This window comes from Rhinopithecus bieti, unplaced genomic scaffold (genome assembly GCF_001698545.2).
Source record: "Rhinopithecus bieti isolate Rb0 unplaced genomic scaffold, ASM169854v2 scaffold_10548, whole genome shotgun sequence".
In the NCBI taxonomy this organism is placed as follows: Eukaryota; Metazoa; Chordata; class Mammalia; order Primates; family Cercopithecidae; genus Rhinopithecus; species Rhinopithecus bieti.
Genome location: NW_016806834.1, coordinates 794,492 through 811,321, shown reverse-complemented (window position 1 = coordinate 811,321; position 16,830 = coordinate 794,492). Strand labels below are relative to the sequence as shown.

The 16,830-nt window shown below is 47.5% G+C and overlaps 1 protein-coding gene across 6 annotated transcripts in view; it reads left to right on the top strand.

Annotated features, from left to right (window-relative positions):
• TUFT1 (tuftelin 1) overlaps positions 1–13,208 on the top strand; it is a 44,577-nt gene extending 31,369 nt beyond the window's left edge. For 4 of the 6 annotated variants that reach the window (XM_017877666.1, XM_017877669.1, XM_017877668.1 and 1 more), the window contains 6 exons: positions 3,589–3,717; positions 4,228–4,322; positions 8,345–8,450; positions 9,283–9,366; positions 10,567–10,667; positions 11,277–13,208. In XM_017877666.1, coding sequence (XP_017733155.1) covers positions 3,589–3,717; positions 4,228–4,322; positions 8,345–8,450; positions 9,283–9,366; positions 10,567–10,667; positions 11,277–11,340 — 579 coding nt within the window. In that variant the 3' untranslated portion in view covers positions 11,341–13,208. The remainder of the gene's footprint in view (positions 1–3,588; positions 3,718–4,227; positions 4,323–8,344; positions 8,451–9,282; positions 9,367–10,566; positions 10,668–11,276) is intronic. The other 2 variants (XM_017877665.1, XM_017877667.1) reach the window with 2 other exon arrangements.
• The last annotated feature ends 3,622 nt before the right edge of the window (positions 13,209–16,830 follow it).

The window sequence follows — 16,830 nt, the reverse complement described above, 5'->3', positions numbered from 1 at the left end:
CCCTTCCCTTCCCTTCCTTCCCTTCCCTTCCTCCCTTCCTCCCTTCCTCCCTTCCTCCCTTCCCTTCCCTTCCCTTCCTTTCTTTCCTTTCTTTCTTTCCTTTATTGGCAGGGTCCCACTCTGTTGCCAGGCTTGAGTGCAGTGGCACAATCTCAGCTCAATGCAACCTCCACCTCCCGGACTCAAGCCATGTCCCACCTCAGCCTCCTGAGTAGCTGGGACAACAGGTGCACACCACCATGCTTGTCTAATTTTTGTGTTTTTTGTAGAGACAGGGTCTTGTCATGTTGTCCAGGCTGGTCTCAAACTCCTAGGCTCAAGCAGTCTGCGTGCCTCGGCCTCCCAAAGTGTGGGGATTACAGACATGAGCCACCACACCTGGCCTATGGGCAGTTTTCCAGCTGCTCTGTGTGAGGTTAACCATTTGTTACTTGCCTTTGTTCTTCCACAAGTAACATATTCTTTGTGTCATAAATATGTTATGATAGGGTTATATCCTGCCTAGGCATGCTGGGAGCTGGTAAAAAGAGAAACGCCAGCCTGAACTCTTCATTTTCATGGAACTTAGAAGGAGAATTTTTGAGAGGAGGCTTGGGGGTGAGGAGGAAGGGCACCAAGGATGATAAACTGTGTTAGCCGAAGTCTTATTAGAACAAGTAGTTTAACCTCTCTGAGCATCTGTTTCAACTTTTGGAAAAAGGGTTAATGAAATACACTTTACAAGTTTGTTGTGTAGATCGAGTGAGGTAATATATATGAGGGCACTTGATTATTCTGAAGGGTTTTAGAAATATAAAATTGTCTATATTTTTCTTAGCAATCAGTTTAACAAGGAGATTTTCCTATTGTAAATAGCTTGGACTTAGGGTAATATTAAAATTAGTTTGTCATCTCAGAACAAAGGAGCTGTGTGGTGAAGGGCTATGTTGCATCTATTTCAGATTCCACAATTTGTATAATTTAGTTGGTGATGTATCAGTTGGTGACCAGCTGTTTCCTACCTTTTCCAAACAAAACAGGAGGAAAGTAAGGTTGAGACTCTAGCACTGACCAGGTTGTGAATTTTGGGAAAAAAAATTCTGCATTGAGAGGCATTATGAAGTTGTGGAAATTAACAGAAATACTTGTTAGTTTTAATCACACATGGAGGAGTCTGCTGCTCTGGATTTCAGAGCCTGAGCAAAAGTACCCTGACAGCTGTAACCCACTGTCCAGAATTTAGAAGGGTTTATTTTTCTTAACCCCATAGTATGCAGCACCACCTGCAGTAGGAGATGCTTCTTGCTGGGCGCTGTGGCTCACACCTGTAATCCCTCAGGAGGCTGAGGCAGGAGGATCCTTGAGCCCAGGAGTTTGAGACCAGTCTGGCCAACATAGATCTCATCTCTACAAAAATAAAAAAATTAGCCCGGTGTGGTGGAGCAAGCCTGTGGCTCCAGGTACTTGGAAGGCTGAGGTGGGAGGATCTTTGGAGCCCAGGAGGTGGAGGCTGCAGTGAGCTATGATTGAGCCACTGCACTCTCGGTGGGCAACAGATTGAGACCTTGTCTAAAAAATAATATAATACATGAGTAATTTTTTTTTGAAAAAGGAGGTGCTCCTTGGGTCATTCCCACTGTTGGGCTAGGTTGGCAACCTTTTTATAATTAAGAGGTTCCCTCGGGGGCAGGGTTGGCTGGAGCTACGGAGTCAAATGTGGAAGGGGAGTCCATATTTTTTTTTAACCTTTTGCTCCGACAGTGGGGTGCAAGAATCGGACCATGGCCTTGTTAACACTGTGCTTGAGCTCACATCAACCTCGGTGCAGTGTTTATTTATATACAGAAATGAAAGGCCTTACTTTTAAGTTCCTGCCTATGGGGATGGCCTGTTTCAGGTTAATATGGGTCATTTGAAGTCTTGTCTCAGTCTCTCCTAGTGAATTGGACTCCCTGGTCTAGTTTTCTGAACCTCGGGGTAGGAAGGGCAAGATGATCAATTACCATGAAAATAACTTGCCATTAAGCACGGGTTTCCTGTTCTACTGGCTGCTTGCTGTCAAGAAGGATTTGCAGTGAGAGTGAGTTTGCTCTGGACAGGGCTGGTGTGTAGCATAGACACATCCCATCACACACCACTCTGTGCTGTACTTTCTCCTTCCCAGTTCTGACCTTGGGAAGGGCCGGATAAACTGGCTGCTGATGTTCTGTTTTCCCAGGGCTGGCTGCTAGGCTTTCCAGAAGTTACCTGGATTCTTTTTAAATAAATGATGAGCAGTCAGTGTGAGGTACCTGGGAAGCACTGAAATGGATGGTGAAGTATCTGGGTCCTAGCACTGGCTGTCATTCCCTAGCTGGGTAACCTTGAGCAGGTCAGTTGACCTTTACTTGTTAAAGGAGAGGGTTGGATTAGATGAACATCAGTTCCACTCATGATTTTATTGAGTAGTTACTGCATATGAGGTATTGTGGGAGCTCTAGAAGTGTAATGGTGCTCAGTCTGTGCCATCAGGACACTGACAGTCTACTTCAGGGTGCACACAGTGACTGGGCAAAATCTGTTCAATGCTATGAGAGGGAAGGCCGTGTGTTCCTTGTGTGTCCTCTCCCTGGGCACACGAAGGAAGGGCTCCTCCCCCAGGCTCTCTGGAAGAAGGGTCATCTAAGTGAGACCTGGAGGATGAGTAGGAGTTGGAAAGACGTAAGGTGGAAGAAAGGAGGCAAGTTCTTTGCTTTCTCATTCTAATATTCTGCTTCTGTCCTCTCTAAATTGGTTTCTCATCTCTGATAAAAGACAAATTTGTCTGGTCGCGGTGGCTCACGCCTGTAATCCCATCACTTTGGGAGGCCAAAACGGGTGGATCACCTGAGGTCAGGAATTCGAGACCAGCCTGACCAACATGGAGAAACCTTGTCTCTACTAAAAATACAAAATTAGCTGGGCGTGGTGGCACATGCCTATAATCCCAGCTACTTGGGAGGCTGAGGCAGGAGAATCACTTGAACCCGGGAGGCAGAGTTTGTAGTGAGCCGAGATCGCGCCATTGTACCCCAGCCTGGGCAACAAGAGTGAAACTCTGTCTCAAAAAATAAATAAATAAATAAATAAATAAGACAAATTCTTCCTGATGCTTAGTAGCCCTTCCAGGTGCCATTTTGGCTGTTGTATGTGGGCTCTATTGCTGGAAGTGAGGGTGGGAGTGTTGAGGAGACAGAAGGAAGGAGCTGGAGGTATCCTCCCTGGGATTATTTGCTTTTGAATTTGTAGAAAAGCCACAACATTGGGTTAAGCTTGGGTGGTGGTGGAGGGTTCATGGGGATGTTGAAGGAGTCACCTATCTGAAAAGTGGTGCTTGTGGGTTCCAGGTGTCACTTTAAAGTGGACCTCAGTCAACTGTGAGCCAGTTAACCCTGGAAATAGACTTACACTGCTGGAGTGCTGAGGTGGTCCTGCACAGCGAAGGGGAGGTGGTGGTGTGCCCATCAGTGTCACCAGCTTTCTCCTGTCATGGCTCCAGAGCCACCCAGCTTCCTGGGTTCTTTTCTAAGGTTTTTTTCATGTTTGCTCTTTTTTCCACACCATTTAACATATTCCTGTTCCGTGTTTTAGGTCACACTCAGCCGGTACCAGAGAGAAGCAGAACAGAGTAATGCGGCCCTTCAGAGAGAGGAGGACAGAGTGGAGCAGAAAGAGGCAGAAGTTGGAGAGCTGCAGAGGCGCTTACTAGGGATGGAGACGGTAATTGGGGGATCTTGCTTGTCATTGCCTGGACTCCTGGGCTGGAAGGGGCCTGTGGGTGGATTGAAACGGTTGCCGAGACCCTTCTTTTCCAAGCGTCTCCAGAAAAGCACACTTCACAGCTTCCTTTGGCAGATCCCTTCAAATATATTTTAGCCTTCAAGGAATTAACCTCCCCGTAACTAGCGTTGATCCTATTTCCACATTAGTTTCCTGTACAGATGCCCCTTTTGAAGTCTTGGTTTCTCAGGGACTGGCAGCCATAGCTGGCGGGGGGGCCTGCATGATGCAGAGCTGGGTTTTGCCTCAGGGCAGCTGGGTGAGGCTGAGTGAGAGTGGGAAGGGTTCTCCTCGTCAAGGGAGGGTGCCCCATCAAACCAGCTCATCTTGCTGCTCTTTGGCAGCTGTCCAGGCCCAGCAGGGGCTAAGTCCCAGCCTGGCACCCATCTCACCCCAAACACAGAAACTTGTCATCTTCTCATCCTAGATTTTCTTTTGTGGCCCACCCAGGAGCATCAGGCCTTACTGGCGAAAGTCAGGGAAGGGGAGGTGGCCCTAGAGGAACTTCGGAGCAACAATGCTGACTGCCAAGCAGAACGAGAAAAGTAAGGGCTTGGCTCTTGTTCACGGTGAAGTTGGGTTGCAGGGAGGGGAGGGCGGGCCATGCAGCCTGTCGCTCCTGTGGTGGCCTGGTCTGGGGAGGAAGCTGGTGCTGATGTCAGATCTTCCAGCTCTGACTCACCATGAGCTTGCTCAGGGTGGAGCCCCACCCAAGAGATACCATTTGGGAGGCTGCCATCTCCAGGGAGTTCGTTTTCCATGGGGTAATAACCTAAAGAAAAGGCTTTCACAGTTTTAGAGCCAAGGGCAAGCAAGAGCTGGTGGAGCATCTGGTGTTGCTGTGTGTCATTCCCCAGATTAGTGCAGTGGATATGTTATGCCTTCGTTTCCTCCCCGCTGAAACAAAAACTGACTGTAAACTGTTTGAGGGTAGAATTGATTAACAGTCATGCTGATGAAAAATGGAATGAGCAGCTTCATGAGGAGATACTGAACTTCCTGTTACTTGAAGCAATGCAGATAGAAACTGAGAACCACGTGTCAGCAGAGTCCCATAGGTGATCACTGAGATCCTTTCTACTTCCAAGGTGAGAGGGTTTTGCAAATTCCCTCTGATCAGAGGAAAGCAGAGGCCCTGGACAACCAATGAAACCTACAGAGCAAAGAGTGTGCCTTCTAGATCTTCAGGAATTTGGAAATTATGCTGTTGGCAATTAATAAATAAGACCTCAAATGGTAAATCACATTTAACATCAGCATATTTGGTTTGATCTTCATTGTATAAGGTGGACCTTTTTTAGTTCAACAAGACATTTTCTAAAGGGCCTTTTAAGGAATTCCAAGAACAGACAAAATTCTTGCCCTTTAGGGCCCCTCAGTCTTCTGGAGGCATTTTCTCTCCTTTAGGATAACCTAGATTTGACCTTCCTGGCATGTCTTACACATGTCATATTGTAGCCTCCTTTCTGACTGGACTTTGTATCAGAATTAATATCAGAATTAATCAGCACTTCTTCCTCGGTGGGTAGGTGCGCATGGGCAGAGCAAGAGAGACAAAAGGGCTAGATAATCGGAAGCCAGGGCTTGGGAATGGCAGTGACAGCTGTGTCAAGTACGTGCTGATTTCTACATAAAAGGAGTCTGAGAAGTAGGGCATTGGAGAGCTGAAAGTGGAAATTTAGAATGCCTGGAGTTTAGGAAGGATAAGGGGTAGCTCAGGTTGCGTGGTACCCCAAGCAGCATGCACTTGTCAGCTTCCTCAGGCAGAACTGGGGAGTGATGGATTCTTCAGGGGCCCAGACCCCAGGATACTCTCCCAAGTAACCTGACTAAAAGAAGACTGTTACTCTACTCATAATGCTTCTTACACCAAATATATGGGTTTTCCATATCAAGCACTTCTCCAATTCTCAGTTGATACCAGCTGGGTACCCTACACTTTAATTCAATTCTGAGATAACCCAGAGTTAGTGCACAGCCACAGGTTAAGGGCCAGTCCTGCAAGACTGCCCCTACTTCAGATGCCAGTCACAAGTAGTGGGGTCTAGGGTACCTACACTTCTGTCCAACTTGGCTATAAATTGGAGGTTCCCATATCCTCTTTTCAGGTTTGATAACTTGCTGTAACGGGTTTGCTGTCATAGAACTCAGGGAAACATTTTCCTTATTTATTTATTTATTTTTTCGAGACCGAGTCTCACTCTGTTGCCCAGGCTGGAGTGCAGTGGTGCAATCTCAGCTCACTGCAACCTCCGCCTCCCAGATTCAGGTGATTCTCCTGCCTCAGCCTCCTGAGTAGCTAGGACTACAGGCGTGTGCCACCACGCCTGGCTAATTTTTTGTATTTTTAGTAGAGATGGAGTTTCACCATGTTGGCCAGGCTGGTCTTGAACTCCTGACCTCAGGCAGTCTGTCTGCCTTGGCCTCCCAAAGTCATGGGATTACAAGTGTGAGCCACCACGCCGGGCCTACTTATTTTTTAATTTAAAAATTTTTTCATTGAGACAGGGTCTTGCCATGTTGCCCAGGCTGGTCTCGAACTCCTGGGCTCAAGCAGTCTTCCCACCTCGCCTTCCCAGAGTGCTGGGATTATATTCGTGAGCCACTGCACCTGGCCAACATTTCACTTATTATTACTGGGTTATGATAAAGGATTCAAATGAACAGACAGATGAGGTACATAGGGCAAGGTCAGCATGTGGATGCATTAACCAAGCTGGAAGCTCTGAACCCCTTTGTTTTGGGTTCTTACAGAGGTTCATCACATAGGCATGACTGATTAAATTATTGGCCACTGGTGATTAGTTTAGTCTCTAGCTCCTATCCCTGTCCCTTTCCCAGACGTTAGTGGGAGTTATGGGGCTGAAAGTTTCAACCCTTTAATCCTGCCTTGGTCTTTTGACTAGACCCGTCCTGAAGCTATCCAGGGACCCCAGCCACCAGTCATTATTCGCATACAGAAAGACACTCATCAGTCTTGGAGATTCCAAGGCTCAGGAACCAGGGAATGTGACCAAATATTATAACAAAACATAGGAGCTGTATGTCAGGAACCGGGACAGAGACCCATTATATATTTCTTATTATTTTACACAGCCCTTTGGGGGATCTTGGCTCAGTCTGCTTAGAAGATGCAAAGGAAGCAACAGTGGTTTGGGAATCAGGAGACCTAGAAACAAAATTGTGTGAAGAGGCTTTAAGGAGCAATCCTGTCTCCCTCCTCCAAATCCCTGCCAACAGCTTGATGGTGTTGAGTGTAATAATCCCAGCTCCAGCTGGGCATGGTGGCTCACACCTGTAATCCTAGCACATTGGGAGGCAGAGACGGGAGGATTGCTTGAGTTTAAGAGTTCGAGGCTGGGTGCGGTGGCTCACACCTGTAATCCCAGCACTTTGGGAGGCCGAGGTGGGTGGATCACAAGGTCAGGAGATCAAGACCATCCTGGCTAACATAGTGAAACCCCGTCTCTACTAAAAATCCAAAAAAAAAAAAAAAAAAATTAGCCAGGTGTGGTGGCTGGCGCCTGTCATCCCAGCTACTCAGGAGGCTGAGGCAGGATAATGGCATGAACCCGGTAGGTGGAGGTTGCAGTGAGCCTAGATCACGCTACTGCACTCCAGCCTGGGTGACAGAGCGAGACTCCGTCTCAAAAAAAAGAAAAAAAAAATGTTCGAGATCAGCCTGGCCAACGTGGTGAGGCTCTGTTGCTACCAAAAAAAATTTTAATTAGCCAGGTGTGGTGGCATGTGCCTGTAGTCCCAGCTGCATGGGAGACTGAGGTAGGAGGATTGCTTGAGCCCAGGAGGTCAACCCGGCAGTGAGCCATGTTTGCATTACTGCACTCCAGCCTGGGCTACAGAGTGAGACCCTGTCTCCAAAAAAAAAAAAGAAAGGTGGGGTGGGGAAGATATTAGCTTCTACTTGAATCTTTCCAGTAATGAAGAGTTTATTACACATGAGACTGCCCACTTTCTGACAGCTTTAATACTGAGAAAGTCTTTCCTATGTTAATATAAAAATGGCTTCCCTGGAACCATCTACCTGTTGCTTCTAGATCTACCCTCCAGAGTTTTCCAGAATGACTTATCCCTTCTAACCTTCCGAGCCTCAGTTTCCTCACTTGGACTAGGTGATCCCTGATGATGCTTCCAATGTGATGTTCTTTTTTTTTTGCGGGACAAAGTCTTGTTCTGTGGCCAGGCTGGAGTGCAGTGGTACCATCTTGGCTCACTGCAACCTCTGCCTCCTGGGTTCAAGCAATTCTTGTGCCTCAGCCTCCTGAGTAGCTGGGACTACAGGCACATGCCACCACACTTGGCTAATTTTAATATTTTTAGTGGAGATGGAGTTTCACCATGTTGGCCAGGCTGATCTTGAACTCCTGACCTCAGTGCTTCCAATGTGATGTTCTAAGGTACCCACCACCTACTTTTCAGGGCAGCCTACTGGCGAATCAGGCAAAGGGAATCATATTAATGGGAACCTCCCAAGCTCAAGGCTCTTCCTGTGACTGGGTAAAGAAGTCATCTTATTCCCTTGCTTCAGCCTTCTGGTCTTTATCCCCAGGGCTGCTACCCTGGAAAAGGAAGTGGCTGGGTTGCGGGAGAAGATCCACCACTTGGATGACATGCTCAAGAGCCAGCAGCGGAAAGTCCGGCAAATGATAGAGCAGGTAAGCTGGGTTGGTTTATAACCTGCCCTCGGGGAGGTCACCCCAAGTCTATGCTCTTATTTGTTTCCTAGGGAGCTTGACTTATATTCATGCATTTCCCATGTCAAACATTTATAGCTACCAATTACCAGGGTTCGGGTTATTAGGCTTTGCTTTTCTCCCATCTTTCCCCTACTATTTTGTTTGTTTGCCATTTGGCCTCTGCTTTCCAATAGGAAAGGAAGGAAAAGGTTAATTTCTCATACACTCTGTGAAGAGTGTGGGTAAATGAGTAGTTGAGTCATAATAAACTCTGTTTTCTGTACAGATTATCAGTCTTTGAGCCTCATGGCTGCTTTCCTGCCTTACCCCACCTGAGCTTGAGGGTAGCATACTAAGGATTTGTCGATTTGCAGAATTGTTTTGGGAGCCTAAAGCTCCATAACTGGGAGGTTGGGAGGTCCTATGTGCTTCATGTCAGCTCCATTAGTGTCTGTTTTATTTACTGCTATTTTCCATTATCTAGAACAGAGTCTGTCATGTAGTAAGTACTCAATAAATATGTCTCGAATGAAAAAATAATTTGTATTTTCCAAAACCAAATGGAATGGGTTTTGAGTCATTCATTATTTTGGATTCTCAGGGTGGTATTCCCCTCACACACTCCTCACTCCCGCCCCTGGGATAATCAAGAGTTTAATATCGACTGAAAGGAAGCCTTTGTAGAAAAGCTAATGAAGTCATATGGAGTTGCAGGGCTCTGCTGGCTTCCCCAGCAGCTGGGGTGAAAAGTCTGGTGAGTGCGTAATGAGTCATTGCAAAATGAGCTCCAGTGTCTCCCACACCTTTGCAGCTACAGAATTCAAAAGCTGTGATCCAGTCAAAGGACGCCACCATCCAGGAGCTCAAGGAGAAAATTGCCTATCTGGAGGCGGAGGTGTGTGTGCTGGGCAGCCCAGCAGGGGAACGGGGCTCTTGAAGAGAAGGTGGTCATAAGGGAGACAGAGGTTATGGAGGGGTCTTTGTCATGTCTCGCTGCTGCTCTGAAGTGAATACCTAGGGTGGCTGGTTGACTTTCAGTTCAGTTGAGTAAACATTTTCTGAGAACCTTCAGGAAGCTGCTAACAATGATGAGATGACCCCCTCCACCCCACCTTCAATTGACATGTCATCCGGGTGCAAGCCACATGCCATGGCTGCACGCTGGCTAATTCTGACCCTCCAGGCTTTGCAAAGGAGCTGGCAGTGGTGCTGGGCTGTGAAGGAGGAGGAGGCATTCATATAGATGGAGTCTTTTCCAGGGCTAGATTACCTAACGAGTTGCCCTCCTAGTCTAATTTCCACTTTGCCACAGGGCCCTACCTATCTGTTGACTACCCGAAGATCACTTTGCAAACACTCTGTGAAGACCCTTGTAGTGAGGGAGATAAATGGGAGAAAGGGTTATCTTTAGGGAGTTTGCAGTCTATAGTCAGAGATAAAATGTGTATTTTTAAAAAGACCAAAGAATGCTTTATAGAATAGCATATCAACAAAGGCAAGTGAGTATCTCAACTGAGGACAAAAAATTATATATAGGGGCCAGGTGCAGTGGCTCATGCCTGTAATACCAGCACTTAGGGAGGTTGAGGCGGGAGGGTAGCTCGAGGCCAGGAGTTCAAGACCTAGGCAACATAGTGAGACGTTGTCTCTGAAAAAGAAAATTTGTTTTAATTAGCCAGATGCGGTGGCATGCATCTGTAGCCCAGTTACTTGGGAGATTTAAGGGAGAGGATCACTTGAACCCAGGAGGTCGAGGCTGCAGTGAGCTATAATCACGCCACTGCACTCCAGCCTGGGCAACAGCGTGGGACCCTATCTCAAAAAAAAAAAAAAAAAAAAAGAACTGTATGTAGAGGATATATAGGAAACCATCAGTCTGTCAGTGTTGTACAGAGTTACAGAGGAGCAGGTATTGGAGGACAAGTGCAATCTATAGTAACGAAGACGAGGCAAGACAGTATCCAGGTGGTGGCACACGTGGGGGTAGAGGCAACAGCAGCACAAACACAGGCGGAGAGACCAGAATGCACTAGGTGAATGTGACACCTGGGAAACCAGAAAAAGGCCAACTCTAACCCCTAAGCTTGTGTTACAGAATTTAGAGATGCACGACCGGATGGAACACCTGATAGAAAAACAAATCAGTCACGGCAACTTCAGCACCCAGGCCCGGGCCAAGACAGAGAACCCGGGCAGGTGAGTGAGCGCGTTAGACAGAATGGGGCCAGGGAGGAGGGGGGAAGGAGGGACAGAGCTATGTGGAACATTTAGTGCTCAGGCAAGAAAAAGGCCCCTTTAGATCCAACTTTCCTCCCTCAGTCTCTAATCTAACCCGTTGTTTGCCAGAACCATTTTCTAACCCAGTTAGGGTAGAAACCTGTTACCACAAGCCCAAGGAGGTCCATGAATGGCTTCTAGAGGTGTATGAGCCACCTGAAACGGTGTGTGCAAAATGTATTTATACTGTTTGCATATTTCTAGGGAGAGGGTATTTTGCCTCTAAGAGATTCAGAAAAGGACCCGTGATCTTGACAAAATCGAGAATCACAGCTATATGCACTTCTCAGTTGTTTAACTGCCCCTCTCTTTTCTTCACCCTTGCTACAAGACACATATCATCCCCCAAATCTTCTCTTAGATGTCACTGAATGATGACCATTTTAAAGCACTTGGAACCCAAGTGATCAGCCGGCACTGCAGTGTAAGATTCCAGAGGCAAATGTGAAGATTCCACAGGCTCTGTGAAGGGTGGGCCACAACACAGCTGTTCCCAGCACAACTCAGTGTTTCCAACCTTCTTTTCAGTATTAGGATATCCAAGCCCCCCAGCCCGAAGCCCATGCCTGTCATCCGAGTGGTAGAAACCTGAGCTGCCTGGAGATGGATGCTGCCATTGCTGCTGCCTCTGCCTCGGAGAAGCCCACCGCCCCTGTTGGCTGTTAGCGCTGACTTTGACTTTCTGGCTGTCCCCTGGCTGCACCCAGGACTTAGGGCTCCTGTGTCTCACCATTCCCAAGCTCCTGGCCACTCTATGCTGGGCAGACAGAGCATGAGCACCTATTCAAGGCAACTGCAGCCCTTTGGAAGACATTGTCCTGCGAGCAGGACAGGGCAGTATCTATATTCCTACAGCGACTATTTTTCTCTGTAGAGAGCCTCCCTTCTGTTGTAGACTGGACTCTGGCTGCCCTATAAGCCAGGCCTTCATCAGATTGGAGAGTTGACAAGATTTGCCTCAGCCCTAAAAGCTGGAGACACAGATGTCCAGAGTGATTGGAGAGTGTCCTGGGGGAATGAAGTTCCTTCCACAAACACAGCTCAGTTTTTAGCAACAAACTGTTTGTTTTTCTACTTGCTCCACCTGCAGCCTATGCTGACCTGGCCTCCTGCAGACAGATAGTGGGGTTACCTGGCGAGGCCTGGTGAGAGCCAGTGAACCTAAGCTTTGGGTGGTGGTGTCTTTCTGGGGAGTAGGGAATGTACATTCAGGGAGTAGCCTTTTGCAGAAAAAATCTCTAGGGCTACAGACAGTTATGTGTGACTTCTCTCTACTGTGAAAACTCCCAGAGTCTCTTTAGGGATTTTCCCTAAGGTGCACCACCAGGCACACCTCAGTCTTCTTGACCCAGAGCCTAAAAACTGTTTTCACTGGGTTCCACCAGTCCCAGCAAAATCCTCTTTGTATTTATTTTGCTAAGTTATTGGTGGTTTTGCTTACATCTCGTGATTGATACAATACCAGAGTTCTATAGCCTTCTCTTGCAATGTTTGGATTTGCTTGAAATTGGGAAAGCTGTCAGAGTGACACTATTATAAATCTTTCTCTTTCCTCTGCCCGTTTCTTCTCCCTTTCTCTTTCAAACTTGATCTGCAGCTCAGGAAGGTGAGTACACTTTCCCTGAGGCTTTGGGGTCAGAGTATATGTTGTTCGGAGAAAAAGGGCAATCAGGACTCTTCTGGGGCCCAGATGAGTTCTTCACTAGCCCTTCCGAGCTCCTTGCTCCATAATTGGTCTTTTATTCTGGCTCTGAATGACCCTGCAGGTCATCATGGTTTTCTTTTTTTTATTGTTTTTCTTTTTTTCTTGTCTTTTTTTTTTTTTTTTTTTGAGACAGAGTCTCACTCTGTCACCCAGGCTGAAATGCAGTGGCACGATCTCGGCTCACTGCAACCTCTGCCTCCCAGATTTAAGCGATTCTCCTGCCTCAGCCTCCCGAGTAGCTGGGACTATAGGCACGCCACCACGCCTGGCTGATTTTTGTATTTTTGGTAGAGACAGGGTTTCACCATGTTGGCCAGGCTGTTCTTGAACTCCTGACCTCAGGTGATCCACCCGCCTCGGCCTCCCAAAGTGCTGAGCTGCCTGGAGATGGCTTGAGCCACTGCGCCCGGCCCATGGTGTTTTTCTTTAGGGCTCTTCCTACAGCCTTGAGAAGTAGATAGGCATCAGAGTGTGGTACTATAGGAATCAGAAAAATTCAAAACAAATGTGGATTAAGTGTTTAGGCTCTATGTGGCTCACAACCAGAAGCCTTAAGTCTGTGTTTCTGTGTCTCAAGACTGGGCTCACATTCTGGCTTTGTCCATAACAATGCCCTGGGACTTCAGGGAGTTCCCTCATTTGTAAAATGAGGGGGTCAGAGCAGGTAATCTCCATGCTTCTTCCCATTCTGATATTGTTGTCTGTGGCATATTCTTTGGCGAATTTAATAAATTATGTTAATGTGTCTCTTTTGACCTCCTGGTCTGGTTTCCTTTCACTTTTCAGGGGGGATGAAAGAACAAAATTGTAGTGCTTCTTGGAAGATGGGCACCCTGTTATCCACATGTGGGAGGTGTGGTCCAAACATCCCAAATGCCATGATAGGAGGACTTCGTGGCATTTAGAGAGGTATTAGAAGCAGCTCAGCTCTGTGGTCTGAGTTGTGATTATAGGAGGCAGCCCCTAACTTTAGCTTTGACCCTCTCTGGAGCAGTGACCTTGTAGGATCCCTAAGCTTGGCCGCATTGTGTCTCATTTGGAAGAGACAGAGGTAGAGTCCTGTGATTACATAGAGATAGACCCAGCAGCACTGGAGGTAGATGAGTAACTGCATGCCCTTTGCAGAAAAGAAAAGCACCCTGGAAATGCTGACTGCAGCTGTTCAAGGGGGTTCGTTTCTGGCTGTCTCTGGGCACCATTCAATTAGTCTCATGATTTTTTTTTTTCTTTCTGCCAAGGAGGCAGTTGACTGCAGGGCCAAATGGGGACATAGCTGAATTTACGCTAATCTTCTCTGGGCCAAAGAAACCAGAAACACAACACCCCCTCATCCCTGGCTTATTTCCTTTCTAGCTCCCATTTCTCTTCTTCAATTGAAAGTGTATATTTTTCTCTGATTTCTTTTCTTCCCCCTTCTCCTGCTTCTCAGCCAATTCACACCGCAGGCTTCAAACGCATTGGAAACCTCTTTCCTTTCCAAACCTGGATTTGTCTTCTGACACCCGTGGCTCTCTTCTTTCTCTGGCAGTCTTGTTTGGCATGGGTAGATCTAGACTGTACTTGCTCTCAGAATATTAACAGGATGGAAGCAGGGCGGGGTTGACCAAGGTGCCAAGAAGACTCAGAGCTGGAGGAATACTGGAGTAAGCGTGCTGCCCTACACGAAACGGAGGCTCCCGCCGGGCATCCTGGGCTCAGTGGGAGGAACTGAGATTTGTGTTGCAGATAATGGAGAGGTCTGGAGGCATTCCAGAGACTCGAACCAGGGGTCTAAGAGAGTCCTTGGACAAAAACATGCCACTGGTGTATATTTCCTAGAGTTTAGTGACACTACAGCCAAAGAGAACAGGGGCATGCCACAGGGGAGCGGGGGTGGGGGTTTGGAAAGGGAATGTAGTCTGGGAAATATAGTTTGTATCTTGGCTGTCTTGTCAATTAGAGATGGAGAATGGGGGACTGAAGGAGAATGAGATAGTGTTCAGGGCCTGAAGAAAGGGTGTGGCGGGTAAGGTGCTCCTGGCTTCAGTGGCCTGTTTATTGCCTGTGTTTTGTCATTTGTAAGCCAGCTCCTCTGTGCTGCCTTAATATTTTGTGGAGGGAGGATAGTCTGATTCCCTGGGACCTCTGCCATGAAGGCCTGTTTCTTTGAGCTGGATGTTGAGAGCTGCTCAGACATGCAGCCGTCATCAACAGCGTCCTATAAACCTGGAGCATCAGCCCAGCATGGGAAAAGCAGCAGCAGCACCCTGTCTGCCGAACAACTGCCCCTGTCTTCCCCATCGTCGTCTGTTCCTTCCCCTGCACAGAAAAAAGCCTGGCAGTGACTCTGTTTCAAGCAAATGGTGCACTGGAACTTTTTTCAAACTAAGTTTCTAAGGCCAAGAATTGATTGGCTCATTTTCATCTCTATTTAAAAGTACCTTTTGCTATGAAATGTCCCACTAGGAAGTGTTTCCACTTTGGAAAGGTGCTCTGACATGACAGGAGTTAAAGCAACTTAATTATGCTGGGCACAGTGGCTCATGCGTGGTATCCCAGCACTTTGGGAGGCTGAGGGGGGCGGATCACTTGAGGTCAGAAGTTTGAGACCAGCCTGACCAACACAGTGAAACCCCGTCTCTACCAAAAAATACAAAACTTAGCCAGGTGTGATGTCGGGTGCCTCTAGTCCCATCTACTCAGGAGACTGAGGCAGGGGAATGGCGTGAACCCGGGAGCGGAGCTTGCAGTGAGCCAAGGTTGTACTGCCGTACTCCAGCCTGGGCGACAGAGTGAGACTCCGTCACAAAAAAAAAAAAAAAAAAGGCAACTTAATTTGACTGAGGAGGGTAACAACCTTTGGGTTGGAAAAGCAAGCAGCTTTCCCTCTTTAACCAGCTCTTTAGCGTGTGTTGCCGTTTTCTGCAGGGCCTCTAATAATCCCCTGGCTTCCTCATTCCTCAGAGCCAAGCATCACTGAGCTTGGGCCTGAGCTCCTTCAGTCTATGACTCAACAACAAGTGTTAGCCTAGGGCTCTTGGCCTCTTTTTTCACACTTCCATTTAAGACTTTAGCTTTGCAAGGAGAAATTGTTTCCTGTCTTCCCTGTCCAAGTTCTAAGCAGGATGGCCTTGAAACTCCAAAGTTGGAGACCTAAATATTCCCTATTCCCTCTTTCTCCAAGGAAAATCCATACCCAGGCTGAAGATAAAGATGTTTCTTAAAGGTAATTTCTAGCACAGCATGCTCTGTGGCAGTGAGACCTACTTTAAACACAAAATGTGTGTGGCCTTTCTGCTGGAATTTCTCTTCTCCTGGAGTCCCCTGGGACACAGAATTGAGGGTGGATAGTAGTAGCAGGATAATTAATTTCCTAAAAGGTGTTGGTCGCCAAGTCTTAGACCACACGGCCTCAGACAGCCGAGGGAAAGGAAGTCATTAGTACCAGTGGCTTCATCTTTCAGTGCTGATGACACACCCAGCCCTTCCTCCCACTGGGACTCCAGGCCCAAACTTGTATATGTCTGCAGGAGTTTTATCACCCTATGTCTGTTTTGTTTTTATTTTATTTATTTTCTGAGATGGAGTCTCGCTCTGTCACCCAGGCTAGAGTGCAGTGGCATGATCTTGGCTCACTGCAGCCTCTGCCTCCCGGGTTCAAGCAATTCTCCTGCCTCAGCCTTCCAAGTAGCCGGGACTACAGGCGTGTGCCACGATGCCTGGCTAATTTTTCTATTTTTAGTAGAAACAGGGTTTCACCATGTTGGCTAGACTGGTCTTGAACTCCTGGCCTCAGGTGAGCTGCCCTCCTTGGCCTCCCAAAGTGCTGGGATTACAGGTGGGAGCCATGACGCCCGGGTCTGTGTCTGTTCTATATTTGTCTATATGTGCTTGTGTGTGAACTGGCCTGCTATATATTTCTTACTGTGGGAACAAATCTGAAGAACACTGGTTTAGAGGACAGACCTCTGTCCTTGGCTGTATTGTAATCTCAGGGTCGAGGTCCAAAATGGACTTCCTTCCAAACTGCTCCCTGTCCCTTTATCCCTTAAATCCAGTTTGTCAACAGGTCCTCATGTTTCCTCTGTTGAAACATCTCTTGGGCTGGGTGTGGTGGCTCATGCCTGTAATCCCAGCACTTTGGGAGGCCAAGGTGGGCAGATCACCTAAGGTCAGGAGTTCAAGACCAGCCTGACCAACATAGCGAAACCTCATCTCTGCTAAAAATACAAAAATTAACTGGGTGTGATTGCGCATGCCTGTAATCCCAGCTACTCTGGAGGCTGAGGTAGGACAAGCGCTTGAACCCAGAAGGTGGAGACTGTAGTGAGCCGAGATCGCGCCATTGCATTCCAGCCTGGGAGACACAGTGAGACTCTTTAAAAAAAAAAAAAAAAA